This window comes from Rhinatrema bivittatum, chromosome 3, assembly GCF_901001135.1.
Source record: "Rhinatrema bivittatum chromosome 3, aRhiBiv1.1, whole genome shotgun sequence".
Taxonomy (NCBI): Eukaryota; Metazoa; Chordata; class Amphibia; order Gymnophiona; family Rhinatrematidae; genus Rhinatrema; species Rhinatrema bivittatum.
The window spans coordinates 227,272,694-227,289,871 of NC_042617.1; the positions used below are offsets into that span (position 1 = coordinate 227,272,694).

Consider the following 17,178-nt stretch of genomic DNA (forward strand, 5'->3'; position numbering starts at 1 on the left):
CAAAAGCCTACCTGCATATCCCGATCCATCCGGATCATCAGCGCTGCCTACGCTTCAAGGTTCTAGGACGCCACTTCCAATTCCGGGCTCTGCCCTTCGGGTTGGCCACGTCACCGCGGACCTTCACCAAGGTGGTTGTAGTGGTGGCAGCGGCACTCAGACGGGAAGGAATTCTGGTCCATCCCTACCTAGACGATTGGCTGATCAGGGCGAAATCACTAGAGGAGAGCCATCGGACAACCGACAGAGTGATCGCCCTTCTGGAAAGCTTGGGCTGGGTAATCAATCTCAGCAAGAGTTGCCTACAGCCTTCCCAGTCGCTGGAATACCTGGGAGTACAGTTCGACACCCAGGCAGACACAGTCAGTCTCACTACCAAGAGAAGGTTAAAACTCCAGACGCGTATCCAGTACTTGATGGGAGCCAGTCGGCCCATAGCTTGGGATTATCTGCAGGTTTGCGGTCTCATGGCATCCACCCTGGAAGTGGTACCTTGGGCAAGGGCCCATATGAGACCTCTACAACACTCCCTGCTCTCTCGCTGGAGCCCCCGTCTACGGAACTATTCCACGCACCTACCTCTGCCTGCCAGAGTACGGACCCAGTTACAGTGGTGGTTGCAGTCCAACCACATGAGCAGGGGGTCGAAGATGTCCTCCCCCACGTGGACTCTGCTCACCACAGATGCCAGCATGAGCGGCTGGGGTGCACACTGCGAAGGACTTACCGCACAAGGGCGGTGGAACAGAGAAGAGTCAGCGTGGAACATCAACCGTCTAGAGGCTCGGGCAGTCCGATTGGCATGCCTTCGATTTGCTCACAGACTGAAGAACAGAGCAGTCAGAGTGATGTCCGACAACGCCACCACGGTGGCATACATCAACCGTCAGGGTGGAACCAGAAGCCGAAAAGTATTTCTGGAGATCGCCCCACTGATGGCTTGGGCAGAGGCGAATCTTCAGGACATCTCCGCCGTCCACATTGCCGGGAAGGACAACACCACGGCAGACTTCCTCAGCAGGGAAAGCCTAAACCCGGGAGAGTGGCAGCTGTCACCCACAGCCTTCCAGATGATTGTGGATCACTGGGGGATTCCGGACATGGATTTACTGGCGGACAAGTCCAATGCTCAAGTACCCAGATACTTCAGCCACAAGCGCAACCCGGTCTCACACGGAATCGATGCCCTGGTTCAGCCATGGCCTCCAGGGAATCTGCTATACGCCTTTCCTTCGTGGCCTCTGCTGGGCGCCATCATCCACAAGATTCAAAAACACCGGGGCCTAGTTCTTCTAGTAGCACCAGACTGGCCAAGAAGACCCTGGTACGCGGACATGAGAAGACTACTGGCGGGGGAGCCTCTTCTCCTGCCTCCTCTCCGGGACCTTCTACGTCAAGGTCCCATCCTCCACGAGGATCCAGCTCAATTCTCTCTTACGGTCTGGCCATTGAGAGGGCTAGACTGAAGAAAAGAGGTTACTCTGAGCCCGTGATAGATACACTCCTCCGAGCTCGCAAGTTTTCCACATCCCTCACCTACATAAGGATCTGGAGAGTATTTGAAGCCTGGTGCGACACTCATGGCACCAATCCACATGCGACTACAATCCCTATTGTGTTGGATTTCCTGCAAGATGGACTTCAGAAGGGTCTCTCCCTCAGCTCCATCAAGGTTCAGGTGGCTGCGCTGTCTTGCTACGGTCCCAGGAGGGATGGCAAGACCATTGCCAAGCACCCAGATGTTTCTCGCTTCCTGAAGGGAGTCAAGCATATTCGTCCGCCACTGAAGTGGCCTGTGCCCTTATGGAACCTCAACCTTGTTTTGGATTTCCTCGTGGGATCCACCTTCAGACCCCTTCGGGGCCTGTCTCTCCGTTCTCTCACTTTGAAGATGGTGTTTTTGCTGGCTGTATGTTCAGCACGCCGCATCTCAGAGCTACAAGCACTGTCCTGCCGTGATCCCTTTCTCAGAATCACTCCTGAGGCTATCCATCTTCAGACGGTTCCCTCCTTTCTACCTAAAGTGGTTTCACAGTTTCATCTTAACCAAACCATATCCTTGCCTACCACGGCGGGTTTGAAGAAATCTGAAGAAGGGCGTTTATTACGCCATCTCGACATTGGCAGATTGCTGCCCAGATATCTGGAAGTGACACAAGAAGTACGAAAGACGGACCATCTGTTCGTCCTGCACAGCGGAAAGAAACAAGGTGAAGCGGCCTCTTGGCCCACCATCGCCTGCTGGATTAAAGAAGTTATCAGAGCAGCTTACGTAGAGGCTGGGAAATCTCCGCCTCTACAGGTCAAGGCTCATTCTACCAGAGCACAAGCGGCATCCTGGGCAGAATCCAGGATGCTGTCGCCTGCAGAAATATGTAAAGCGGCGACGAGGTCCTCCCTCCATACCTTCTCCAGGTTCTACCGTCTGGATGTCCAGGCTAGGGAGGACACAGCATTTGCGAGGGCGGTACTACATGGTCCTCAGGCAGCCTCCCGCCCAGGCTGGGGAGTAAAGCTTTTGTACATCCCATTCGTTCTGAGTCCATCTGGCTACACGCCAGGAAATGTTGAGATTACTTACCTGATAATCTCCTTTTCCTTAGTGTAGACAGATGGACTCAGCATCCTGCCCAGCTGCCTGCGTACATGGGTTTCACCGATTCAAGGTAAGCCATGTCATCTGTTTCCATAAGAGCGTACACTCTACCAGGTGTCAACTCCTTCCGGTTGGGAATGCTGGCGGTCTCCAGCTACTATCAATCGGTCAGGGGAATCCTGTTTCACTTTTCACTGAGCGTCAGTACACACATCCATAACAGCTTTTGCAAGGAAGATTACTAAGTTGCTACGCTTCCTGTGGGGCTATATATATACCCCCGTGCTGACGTCAGATCCGTCTCCAACTGCTAGCACGAGCATTCTATACCCATCCGTTCTGAGTCCATCTGTCTACACTAAGGAAAAGGAGATTATCAGGTAAGTAATCTCAACATTTCAACTACAAGTCCCTAGTTAACTTTGCTGCATCAAGTTTGTAGTTAACTTGACTTAGTTGTGAATTTTAAAAACTGGCCAGTGAGTTATCCTGATAGCACTGACTAAACAATGTTTAATGGTGATTCTTTCTGCTGCTTTCCAGCATGGGCACTCATCAGGAAATTATGGGACTCCCCAGAAAGTTCAACATTCTAAACAAACAAAAAATAAGGAATATGAGGAATACAGTAACTATAGTGATGACAATTTTGGTAATTACAACGAGGAAGAGGAGGAAGAAGATTTTGCTGATCAGCTAAAACAATACAGACAAGCTAAAGAAACCTCATCTGCTCTGTCAGGGGCTCCATTTAGTAAACAACCAGTGCAAAATCAGGGCATGAAAGGGATTCAGCAAGGTACATCTGTTTGAATATTGAAATGTAAAGTAAAAATGTATTGGTTTTTTTAATCAAATGCTGTTACAATTATTTTTTTCCTTCACCTTTATTCACATTCCTTTAGAGGGTAATTTAAAAAGCCATTTCCATCAGTAAAACATTACTTTACCTATGGAACTGGCCTTTTAGAAAATGACCTGCCCTATATGTAGGTAAACTCACGTGCATAGGGCCTGAATTTGTGTAAGTTTGCCCATACTGAGTAAAGGTATTCTTGGGGTGGAATTGGGGAATGGGTTACAATTACATGCATGCTGTTAGAATTTTTTAAATTATCCACATATTTTTCCCTGAAAAAATTACCCACACAAATTAGCAGCTATAAATGTGTGTGGGTTCTTGGGTGATTTTCTAAGTGAACTTAATGCAGACAAGTTCACTTTGAAAACTGGTATAATTCCATGAGTAATTTTTGCAATAATACAGGCAGTTAGAAAAAAATTACTCTCAATATTTTTCATTTCCCACACGATAAATCTTCCACTATGGCACTTTGTATTTTCTGTATAAAGTCCTTCTGGTTATCCTAAATATTGTAGTCCCAACCTAAGGCAAGTTTTTTTTTCTCTTCATACATCAATAAACACAGATAAAAATTATCTTCTTTTTGAAGTATGAAAAAGAAAATACTAGATAACTGGCATCAGCTAGGACAGTGGTTCTCAACCTTTTTTTTTTTTTTTGAACACACCTCTCAGTTGTTCACATGCATGACACACTGAACACATGATAGTCATGAGGCTAAATGTAAACATATACTCTGCATCCACAGGAACCCCCACTCACCCCCAACAATGGGTGCAGAAGAGAACTAGGATATTTCCCTATAAAACTGACCATACAGAAAAGATATTCTAATTCTGGTGTCACCTCAATAACAACATAAACTCCCTCTACTACCAGACACACTGTACAATAATACAAATCCTGAAAAAAATACTAATCGTATGTGTAGCAAACTTGCCATACCATAACAGTACTAACTTTGAGGACTCAAACAGCAATAGCCCTACCTATGAAAAGGTAGCAGTGCACCATAAATGCATGTCCTATCAAGAACACACAACAGGTGTGACTGATAAAAATGCCTACATGTTAGTGAAATACCTCACCTCGGTCACACACACAGAGCCAACCTTCACCAAATACAAAATAAAAGATCACAAATTAAAAATGTGGAGAATAAAACTGAAATGGAAATTCCAAAAAGCCACTCTTTATGTAGTGCAAAACTGAAGAACTAGAAACAGAAATGCATTACCTTCTACACTAAGCAAAGTACAAAAATAGAAGAAAAACACATTCCCAAAACTGACATATTATGGCTTTTGCACCCCGTCACTCCTCCTCCGTGCGTCCATCATCCCTTCTCCCAATTGCTCCCTTTCAATCATACCCTCACATTCACATCCTCTTCCCTCTGCTCCCTCTCTCCTTGCCCCCTTCCTGCTCAGCAACCCCCACATTCCCTCTGTTCCACGTCTTCCCGCCCAACATCCCCAACTTCCTTTCCCCCCACCGCCCCACAGGGTGAAGACAGCATCAACAGCATCACTTCCAGATCCAGCAGGGGAAGATAATGTTGGTGTCCCGTTGGGCCCAGAAGAGCAGGAATTGGTGGTCTTGTTCTGATCTGGGTGGAGGAGAAAACCCCACTGGGCCAGAAAGAAAAGATGAAAGCCAGAGTAGCTTCCTGTCAGCCCCAATAAAGAAGTCATCTGACTCCCACTCGGGCTGAGGAGGAGAAAGCAGCCTCCTGCTGGCTCTGGGATATACTTTTCAGGACCATGCAACATATATGTTGAGGACCACTGTGCTAAGATATATTTTAAGAATGCAAGAGTAGCAGAAGCAGTCTTCATCTGACAAACTAAGGAATTATCTGGCTAAATGGTGGCTGAATATCTGGCCACATTTAGTGGCTGCCACTTAGCCAGCTAAGAACTTATCTGGTTAAATGGTGGGTGGGAAATGGACATTTTGGGGAGGAGTTATTTGTCTGGTTAATTTAGCCGACATGTCCCAATATTCAGATTTATCTAGTTAAGTTAATCAGATAAGTTAGATCTGCTAACTAATAAATTTGTGTGCTGCTAAATGTCATCTGAGTTACCCGGATAAGTCTTATCTGGCTAACTCATTTAGCTGTATATTTCTGAATATTGACCTCTAAGAAATTAGTATTTGGAAGTCCTATAGTTAATATTTTGTAAACTGGACCTTAATCAGAAAAGAAATGGAAGAACATGGGAAATGATTGAGTGAGTTTGACTGCCAATATATTTTTAAGATATTAAATTTGTTAAAAAAGTATATGGGAACAGATATTGGTAGCACTTTGCAACTGAGCAAATTAACTTCTTTTTCAAGTTATCCTTTAAATTATCTTAAGGAATTTCATTATTAGACTTCCCTCCTCCACCACACCAATAAGTGGATAGGATGTCAGAATTTACATCACATGTTGATTCCTATGGTTCATGTTATGTATTTGGAGGGCAGTTTTGAAAATCATTTAAATGGGTAAATATCAACTTTCTCTTCTTCCAGATAGAGCAGTCTTTACGAATGGGTTATGTTCCTCAACCAGTAGACTGAAACAGAGATGGGCAAGATTACTGATGTCATAGAAACATATAGAAACATAGAAATGACGGCAGAAGAAGACCAAACGGCCCATCCAGTCTGCCCAGCAAGCTACGCACTTTATCCATTTTTTTCCTTTTTGCTCTCCCACCTGTTACTATTGGCTTCCAGTACCCTCCAGCTCTAATTCCCCTCCACCCCACCACCAATTTAGAGAGCAGCGCCGTATCTGCATCCAAGTGAACGTCCAGCTCAATTAGGGGTAGCAACTGCTGTAATAAGCAGGCCACACCCTTACCCCATACTCTTACCCACCCCTGTTTTTATTTTTTTGTTTGTTTTTTTTTTTGTTTTTTGGGTTTTTTTTGGAGATAGCAGCCCTCCATCCTTCCGCTCCATGAAGGTGGAACACCAACTACTGGCCACTGGCATCCCGCTCCGTGAATACCTCTGTGGCTACTGCCGCTCCGTGCAGTGTTTGAATGCCTCTGTGGCTACTGTCGCTCCGTGCAGTGTTTGAATGCCTCCTCTTTATTCACGCCCTCTAGACTTGATGGATCCACAGTGTTTATCCCACGCCCCTTTGAAGTCGTTCACAGTTTTAGACTTCACCACTTCCTCCGGAAGGGCATTCCAAGCATCCACCACCCTTTCCGTGAAGAAATACTTCCTGACATTGGTTCTTAGTCTTCCTCCCTGGAGCCTCAACTCGTGACCTCTGGTTCTGCTGATTTTTTTCTGACGGAAAAGGTTTGTCGTTGTCTTTGGATCATTAAAGTTTTTCAAGTATCTGAAAGTCTGAATCATATCACCCCTGCTCCTCCTTTCCTCCAGGGAGTACATATTTAGATTGTTCAATCTCTCCTCATATGTCATCCGATGAAGACCCTCCACCTTCCTGGTCACCCTTCTCTGTACCGCTTCCATCTTGTCCTTGTCTCTTTGTAGATACGGTCTCCAGAACTGAACACAGTACTCCAGGTGAGGCCTCACCAAGGACCTGTACAAGGGGATAATCACTTCCCTTTTCTTACTCGATATTCCTCTCTCTATGCAGCCCAGCATTCTTCTGGCTTTTGCTATCGCCTTGTCGCATTGTTTCGCAGACTTCATATCATTAGACACTATCACCCCAAGGTCTCTCTCCTGCTCTGTGCACATCAGCCCTTCTCCCCCAATCGAATACAGTTCATTCGGATGTCTACTCCCCATATGCATGACTCTGCACTTCTTGGCATTGAATCTCAGCTGCCATATCTTCGACCACTCTTCCAGCTTCCTTAAATCCCGTCTCATTCTCTCCACTCCTTCCGGCGTGTCAATTCTGTTGCAGATCTTAGTGTCATCCGCAAAAAGACAAACCTTACCTTCTATCCCGTCCGCAATGTCGCTCACAAATATATTGAACAGGACCGGTCCCAACATCGATCCTTGTGGTACACCACTTAAAACCTCCCTCTCTTCAGAGAGAGCTCCATTTACCATCACACATTGTCTTCTGTCCGTCAACCAGTTTGCAATCCAGGTCACCACCTCGGCACTCACTCCTAAGCTTCTCATTTTATTCACCAGTCTCCTGTGCGGGACCGTATCAAAAGCTTTGCTGAAATCCAAGTAGATGACAGAGTGCTCTTCCTTGATCCAATTCCTTGGTTACCCAGTCAAAAAAGTCAATCAGATTTGTTTGACAGGATCTTCCCCTGGTGAATCCATGCTGCCTCTGGTCCAGCAATTCTCCCGACTGTAGATAGTTCACTATTCTCTCTTTCAACAGTGACTCCATTACTTTTCCCACCACCGAAGTGAGGCTAACCGGTCTGCAGTTACCAGCCTCCTCTCTGTTCCCACTCTTGTGAAGCGGAACCACCACAGCTCTTCTCCAATCACTCGGCACCACTCCCGTTTCTAGGGATCTATTGAACAGGTCACACAGCGGACCCGCCAGCACATCTCTGAGCTCCCTCAGTAACCTGGGATGAACCTCATCAGGTCCCATGGCTTTGTCTACTTTCAGTTTCCCCAGCTCATCCCATACATTTTCTACTGTAAATGGAGTTACATCTACTCCACTCCCCTCCAGTATCTTGTTAACTAGGGACGGTCCTTCTCCAGGGTCCTCCTTAGTGAACACAGAAGTATTCGTTTAATATTTCTGCCATTTCTTTGTCTCTCTCCACACATTGATCCTTTCCACCTTTCAATTTCACTATACTACTTTGAACTTTTCTCTTTTCAATGATGTATCTGAAAAATGTTTTGTCACCTCTCTTTACTTCCTTGGCAATCCTCTCTTCTGCTTGACTTTTTGCTCTCTTGATTAATTTCTTCGTCTCCCTCAGTTCTACCAGATATTCTTCTTTGTGCTCCTCTCTTTGGGATCTTTTGTATTTCTTGAACGCTGTTCTTTTAGCCTTTATTTTCTCAGCCACCTCCTTTGAGAACCAGATAGGTTTCATTTTTCTTTTGCTTTTCTTTACTTTACTAACATATAGATTAGTTGACTTGGCAATTGCTCCTTTTAGATTGGTCCACTGTTGATCCACATCTCTCATATTCTCCCAGCCTTTTAGTTCTTCCTCCAGGTACTTCCCCATTTCATCAAAGTTTGTGTTTTTGAACTGCAGAACTCGGGTTTTTTTGCTTCTTTTCCGTATCTTTTTTGTGATATTAAACCATACCATTTGATGATCACTGGTGCTGAGGTGGACGCCCACCTGGACATCAGAGATGTTATCTCCATTAGTGAGCACTAAGTCAAGTATTGCTCCTTCTCTCGTGGGTTCCATAACCATTTGTTTGAACAAAGCTACTTGCAGGGCATCCACTATTTCTCTACTGTTGTTAGATTCTGCAGATGGGATTCTCCAGTCTACATCTGGCATATTAAAGTCTCCAACGATCACCACTTCTCCCTTCTTTCCTATCCTGTGGATATCATTAACCAGATCTCTGTCCAGCTCTTCTTTTTGGTTTGGAGGCCTGTAAACCACTCCAATAAAAATGAATGTCCCATCTTTTTTTAGGTTGGCCCATAGTGCTTCTTCATTGCCCCATCTTCCTTGCAGCTCCGATGCTTGGATATTGTTTCTGACAAAGAGCCACTCCTCCCCCTTTCCTGTCCTCTCTGTCTTTCCTTAACAAGTTATAGCCCGGTATTGCTGTATCCCAGTCATGAGATTCCGTAAACCACGTTTCCGTGACAGCAACTACGTCCAAGTCCGCCTCCACCATAAGGGCTTGCAGATCTGGGATTTTATTGCCCAAACTACGAGCATTTGTGCTCATAGCTTTCCAGCTTTCTTCATTCAGATTACTGCTGTTTCTGGACTCCTTTTGTGACCTCTTTAGTTGAGTTTTGTTATCCACTTTTCCCTTTGCCTTTGTGCAAGGGAAAGGATTAGTGCCTCTGATGGCAGAGTCATCCATCACAGTGAGCTTTTTCCTTTGGTTTCTGATCTGGAATTTCTGTATGCATTGGGTTTTTTCTCTCTTTTTAGATAACATTTCAATCTTTTCCTCAAGAACTTCTTCAGTATTTAATACAGAGAAGGCATTTTGTACTTGCCATCCACCCCGCTGACGTCACTTCCTCTCAGGTTGCTGGTCTTCTAGATTGAAGATGACCTGTTCGGAATAACCCTTCAATCGAAGTCTCTGCCTCTCAAAAGCCATCCTCTCGATCCAAAAATATGGGACCCTGACGCAACAGGTCTGGAAGATGAGTCAGACTGAGAGGACCTTCCACCGCAATTCACACCAGATCTGTGAACCACGGTCTCTGCGGCCACTCTGGTGTCACTAGAACCACGGTCCCGGGATGTGATTCTATGCGCCTGAGGACCCAACCTATGAGAGGCCAAGGAGGAAAGATATACAGAACTCCCGTCGGCCAAGGGCACACCAGAGAATCGAGGCCCACCGAACAGAGTTCTTTTCGGCAATTGAAGAATATCTCCGTCTTGGAGTTGAGCCGCGTTGCCATAAGATCCAATTGGGGAGTGCCCCACCTCGCACAGATGTGGTTCCATGCCTCAGAGACAACTCCCACGCCCCAGGATCCCTTTGCTGCCTGCTCAGGAAGTCCGCCTGCATGTTGTCTACGCCCACTACGTGTGATTGGCTAGGCCTTTGAGATGATGCTCCGCCCAGGCAAATAATCTCCTGGACTTCATCTTAGATTCTTTTCAACCTGACAACAAAATAAGGGATATAGCTAGTATGCAATTATGTAAAGAATAATGACTAGCTATATAGAATATGTAACAAGTTGATCATAATATATGTTAGAAGTAAACTGTATATAGATATAACTATAGAGATAAGACCTCAGTTTTGGCAAGAGATCTGAATTAACAGAAACTTCTGTGGCCAATAGGTCCAATCATCGGTCTTATAATCTCTAATATGGATTTATTAATTTTATAAAAATTACTTTAATTGTGACCAGTTGCTATAAAGCATACTATCTTTTTATTTTAATTTTTAATTTTTTTATATAAAATTGACACGAATGAGGCAACAGTGTGGTTGATTTTAGGTAAATTGATTGAACACTTTTTTCAAATGTTAATGGAATTGATGTGAATCATTCAATGTTTCCTCTTATTTAAAGATTTGTTTAAATGAACTGACACGTTTCAAAGAGAAAAAACATGATGTTGCTGTTTGGCAACTTTGTAACTTTAAGAAGATGAAGTAGCGATTCTTTTACTCCATCAACAAATAGTTGTAATCTTACTATGTTCAATTGTCCCAATAAAGTAACAATGTTAATATTCCAACAACTCGATGGTCTTAAGTTAATTGCTGAATGACTCAATATATGAACCACAAAAATAAGCTGGTAAAGCTGTTACAAGCTGATTCAATCGCTTTGTGCCTCAGAATGCCTCAAAATAAAGCACTCTCCATCATCCACAAAAGTCTGCTACACTCCAATCTCAATTGGATCAACCCTCCACTCACCCCTCGCACCTCCAACAGACCCACCCGCACAGCTCTCCTAGGAACCCTACATTCCCAACCCATTAAAGCTTTCAAACTCTCCTCCACCATAAGCAGAGCCTTCTCTCTAGCCGGTCCCACTATCTGGAACTCCTTACCTCATGACATCCGCATGGAGTCATATACACCCACTTTCAAAAAAAAACTAAAGACCTGGCTCTTCCAGCAAGCCTACCCTACGTCACCCCCCATCACATAAACTCCTTCCGAAATGGATAACCCCAATCCACATTTGTGAACTCGGCCTGAATATTGGATTACGAAATGCCTCTGATTTTGGTACCTTGAAATGTTATAATTTTATGTTTATAGTTATTTATATATATATATATATATATACATATATATAGGTTATAGTATGTAAATCAATACCCCCCTCCAATGTATTTCTTCCTTGGTTTTTGTTAAGGGCTATGCCCTAAAGTTAACTGTATTTATCTGTTCCTTGTAAGGGCTTCGCCCATAAAGTTCATGTTTTACTGTGAACCGATGCGATGTGCAAACGGACATCGGTATATAAGAGACATTAAATAAATAAATAAATAAATAAATAAAATTTGTAGCAAAATCTTATTCAACCATGAATGTGATGCAACTTGAACATTGAAATTTCAGTCTTGTAATTAATAGCAGGACGAACGGTATAATTCACCCCGTCTCTTCTCATAAAGTCTTTTTCCCGACAATGTTAATATACGGCATAACACTTATCTTAATTCAATGAATTTGATGATCACTGGCATTGCAGATAGTTTGTTCACTTTGTGCTGCCGTATTGGCGGCGGTTGTCAGACCCCTCGGGTCCCAATACGGCAGCACAAAGTGAACAAACTATCTGCAATGCCAGTGATCATCAAATTCATTGAATTAAGATAAGTGTTATGCCGTATATTAACATTGTCGGGAAAAAGACTTTATGAGAAGAGACGGGGTGAATTATACCGTTCGTCCTGCTATTAATTACAAGACTGAAATTTCAATGTTCAAGTTGCATCACATTCATGGTTGAATAAGATTTTGCTACAAATTTTGAGGCATTCTGAGGCACAAAGCGATTGAATCAGCTTGTAACAGCTTTACCAGCTTATTTTTGTGGTTCATATATTGAGTCATTCAGCAATTAACTTAAGACCATCGAGTTGTTGGAATATTAACATTGTTACTTTATTGGGACAATTGAACATAGTAAGATTACAACTATTTGTTGATGGAGTAAAAGAATCGCTACTTCATCTTCTTAAAGTTACAAAGTTGCCAAACAGCAACATCATGTTTTTTCTCTTTGAAACGTGTCAGTTCATTTAAACAAATCTTTAAATAAGAGGAAACATTGAATGATTCACATCAATTCCATTAACATTTGAAAAAAGTGTTCAATCAATTTACCTAAAATCAACCACACTGTTGCCTCATTCGTGTCAATTTTATATAAAAAATTAAAAATTAAAATAAAAAGATAGTATGCTTTATAGCAACTGGTCACAATTAAAGTAATTTTTATAAAATTAATAAATCCATATTAGAGATTATAAGACCGATGATTGGACCTATTGGCCACAGAAGTTTCTGTTAATTCAGATCTCTTGCCAAAACTGAGGTCTTATCTCTATAGTTATATCTATATACAGTTTACTTCTAACATATATTATGATCAACTTGTTACATATTCTATATAGCTAGTCATTATTCTTTTCAACCTGAGCCATATCATACACAAAATTCCAATCAAAGTTGATACATGAAAAAGAACTGAAAACAGAAGGTGACAAAAGTGGTCGGGAGCAAGACGACCCTCCATCAGATTGCAGAAAAAACTTTCAGATTCTGAATACAATCATGAGGATATTATACCATATGGAACTGGTGCATGGGGATAAGAGCAATAATTATGGAGGTTTGGAAAACTTTCTTGCCAAGAACGATCAACAGCCTTATTCAGGGCAGACCCAACATTGATTGGCAGTTGGATGACGCCGAACTCCAGAGAGTTTGAACTCTGTATTCGAGATTCAGGTTTATAGCTGTAAGAATGCCAGAGATAGATATAAGCAAGTTTGCTTACCGTAAACGGTGTTTCCGTAGATAGCAGGATGAACCAGCCATGCTGTTTGGGCATCCCTTATGTGCATCTGTGCCGACCTCAGCATGTCAGTATTCCCTGTTTCCAGCAGATGGTAGGCAAGCATTCTATGCTGTGGACTATGGCCTGGTTAGGCTGGATAAAAAAAGATACTTTTTGGTAGAGGGCAGCTCCTGCCAGTCCTGCTTCCCCTGTTGTGAGCATAGCTCTAGAGGAGAATTAGTTACTCCTTAGGAAGCTCTCGAGGTGAAAGCATTGCTACTGCCATTTGCCAATCTCTCTTCCCCCCTCTGACCTTGTGAATTAAAAAAAAAAAAAAAAGTGTTACTTTGGTTTTTTTGCCTGTGCTTAAAGTTGCCTTTAAAAAAAAAAGCAAGGCTGTTCATGTGCATCAGAGGAGCTCACCAATTGGGAAGCAGACTGTGCAACTTGTCAGAGTGGGTGAGTCTGTGGTTTCTCTAGGGTTCCCTGTTACAGCAGTGAGACCTGAGAAGTGATTGCCATTATAACCTCCTCTTGGATCTGCAGGAAGAAGAAGCCGCAGTGTGCAAGCAATGTGCCGTTCACCTTTTGGCAGGATATTAAAACTTCCCACTTCTGAGCGGATGAGAGAGAGTCAATGGAGAATGATTGAGATTCTGGTGGTAGGCGGGGGGGGGGGGGGGGGGGGGGGAATGTCTTCATTGGCAGGACTATCTGTTTATTTCCTGCCAGCAAGTTTTTTGCCACGGTGGGAAAGGCAGCCATCTTTGGAGTGCTGCTAAGGGAAAGAGAGCTGAAGCCTCCCTCCCGGTTCTTTCCTCAGTGCAGCAGTCCTTGCCTCTAGTTTGGAAGTCAGCAGTTTCTTCCTGTTCAGATCTGAAGGCCTCCTTTTTGGTTTGGGCTCAGTCTCTAAAGAACTTTTAGGTTATATCAGACCTTACACAAGGACCAGTGTCTGCTCCGCTACTTCCTGTATCTCAAGGAATGTCAGCAAGTGCTGGTAATAGAAAGGCCCGGAAAGAAGATATTGGAAAAGGAGATGGGCCTTATTCATCTAGTTCTTCAGGTTCGTTGGATGGAACCAAGATGTGCTGGTAGGCAATGGATCCTCGATGGTGCATCTTTTTGCAAAGTCGAGCTGTCTTCCTTCATTCCCAATCCTTCAGAGATTTGAAAAGAGCTGAGGAGAAACAGAGGAAGAACTAGGCGCTACTGAAGATCCTGTGATGGTCAATATTAGAAGGCTCTCAAAAGTTCTTTTCCTCAGCATTTGGTGGCTAAGGATTTGATTAATCTCAAATGGACCTCTCCAGCATAAGTTTTAAGGGAAGCACTCTTTGAACAAATGATATCCCTTGGGACATCTGGAGAGGGAGAAACTTTAGTTTTGCTTGTTCAAATACCAAAGGCACTATGAATCCAATGGAAGAAAGAGCGGCACTAAAGGATGTGCAGTTCAGAAAAATGGAGTCTGTCTTGGAGCAAGCCTTTGAGGCATACAGTATACTGCTACAAGGTAACTGCTTCCAGCTGTATTGTGTAAAGGCCCAGTGACATTTTTTGCAGCGCATTCAAGAGGAGCTTATGGGCTCCAATAGTTCAGTTTTGGAAAAATTTCTGTTGGAGCCTGGAGCAGCATTTTTCGCTGATGCATGCTTTGCCCTGCTGTCCACGTCTGCCAGGGCTGTCGTAGCCGATGGCTTCTTTGGGTTAGGAAATTGGTCTATAGATTCTGTCTGTTTGCTTTCACAGAGCTTCCTTTTAAAGGATCTCTGGCAATGTTTTGGAAAATTATTGCCAAGATTTGGAGATATTCCCAAGATACCTCTCTGCTTCCAGAGGGTAGGCCTACAGGCACATCCTGGACTGTGTGGGATCAAAAAAAGTTTCAGGTCTCAAGATTTAAGTAGGGTAGGTCTGCTAGTGGTCAGAGCTCTCAACCATTTGGTAGATTTCAGATCTTCAGTCAACAGGACAGAACCTCAAGGATTGCAGACCCTCTTGTATCTCGCAATGCAGAATTGGGGCCCAACCTCTGATTCTAGATAGGCAGCCATCTAGTAAAGTTTTTGTCAGAGCGGGGCTCAAATTGCCTCAGGTTATAGTGGGTCTTGGAGATAATAAAGGACGATTATAACTTGAAGCTCTCCTGTCCACTTTTGTGGTCTCCCCATTTTTAGCTCCGACAGAAAGAGGGTAGCAGCGATGCAATTTCCTCTATTTGAAGGCAGTGTTTTCTGTTTCAAAGGAGCAATGGAAACTAGGCTGGTATTCCATTTAATTGGTGGTTCCCGCAAAGGAGAAACTCTAGACCTGAAACAGGACAAATTCACGACAGTGGCTTATTTCAAATTGAAACATTGAAGTCTGTGACCATGACTTTACAGAGTATTATTTTCACATTCTGATAAAGAATGATCATCAGTGCTTCCTTCATTGTGGTGCTAGGTGGCATCTTTCAGTTTCAGGCCCTGCCTTTTTGGTTTAGCCACTACTCCAAGGACCTTTCTGAAGGTGTTAGTAGTTGTGGCTGAGATACCAAGGAAAGAAAAGTTTTGGTGCATCCTTAATTAAACGATTGGTTGATATGTGTTGAAAGTTGATACAGGAGAATACAGTGGCCACCTGGAGGATGGTTCAGTTTTTGCAGAAGTTGAGCTGGTTAGTCAAAATTTCTTAGAGTGGTTTGTAATCTTCCCAGACCCTGTAGTATCTTGGATTTCTGTTCAACACGAGGTTATGCCATAGTCAAAGGATGGCACATGAAATTCAGAAACTGTGTTGACAGTTGTCTGTCAGAAATCCACTGGGGTGGAGCTCTCTACAGCTTTAGTTTTTGTCTGTTAGAAATCTGATGAGATAGAGCTTTCTACAGCTTCTCAGTTCTATGGCAGCAACATTTGACCTAGTGCCTTGAATGTGGCCACAAATTAATTTTATTTATTTATTTTGTATTGTGCTTTTCAGCACTTCAAAACGGATGAGACTGCTTCAGAGAGCTTTTGTTCTTGAGATGGGATCCCCTGACTCAGAACTATTCCATAAGACTGCCGGTATCAAAGTACTTCAATATAAGTTGGTAGTAGTGGCCTAATTGGTATTGGGAGTACATGTTGAGCCCCCAGCCTGGGTAACGGTGATGACAGATACCAGTCTGATAGGTTGGGGACAGATGATTTAGGGTCGTTGGTCTCCCAAGGAGATATGGGGGTTCATTCGGTTGTAAACCTGAAAAATTTGACAAGCTCTTCTGTTTGTGTGTCACTGCTGAGAGGCAGGTAGTCTGGATCTTGTTCAGCAACACCATGGCAATAGCTTAAGTGAATCTTCAAGGAGTGACAGAAGTTCTCAGGTGTTTCTAAATGTTGGATTTTTGATCATTTGGGCAGACAGGTATCTAAAGTAATTGCGGCCTCACGCATTGTTCAGACAACTTACTCACTCGCAATGATGTTGACCTGGATGGATGGTTCCTGTCATAGCTTGTGTGTGATTAAATAGCAGCTAGGTGGGACCTTCCGTTGATGGTCCTGATGGTGAGTGTCAGGAATACAAAGCGCCAAAGATTCTGCTGTTGGAAGAGGATCACTCGATTGCCCAGATGCTCTAGTTCAGAGTTGACTGATAGAAGAAGTAAATATTTTTTCTTCCTTGGTTAATGATTAGAAGAATTATTCAAGAATGTCTGTACATCCCAAGCTGGTGATTCTAGTGGTTTTGTCCTTGGTATGAAGATCTTGAGTATGCTGTGCAAAAAGTAGTTGAGGTTTTCTTGTCTTAAGAATCTATTTTTTCAGGGTCCATTTTTGTGCTTGAAGAGCTGGCTTATTTTTTGCCTTATGTCTAGGGACCTTTGTTTTCAGTTTTTATTTTATTTTGCCTGGGAATTTCAATGTTTTAACATAACAAATTAGTGGAAAAATTAATTTTCTGTTAATTTTTGTCCTGTGTGTTCTATCAAAGTTATTTTTCCACTGACATTTTTGTGATAACATTGAAATTCCTAGGCAAAATAAAATAAAAACTAAAAACGAAGGTCTCTACTTATGACCTGTCTCTTGAGAGGACTTGACTAGCTGAAAGGTTTCT

General features: G+C 43.3%; 1 protein-coding gene across 2 annotated transcripts in view; it reads left to right on the top strand.

The window, feature by feature from the left end:
- Positions 1-17,178, top strand: part of ZC3H6 (zinc finger CCCH-type containing 6) — a 645,204-nt gene that overhangs the window by 269,851 nt on the left and 358,175 nt on the right. For both annotated transcript variants that reach the window (XM_029594264.1, XM_029594263.1), the window contains one exon: positions 3,140-3,395. In XM_029594264.1, coding sequence (XP_029450124.1) covers positions 3,140-3,395 — 256 coding nt within the window. The remainder of the gene's footprint in view (positions 1-3,139; positions 3,396-17,178) is intronic.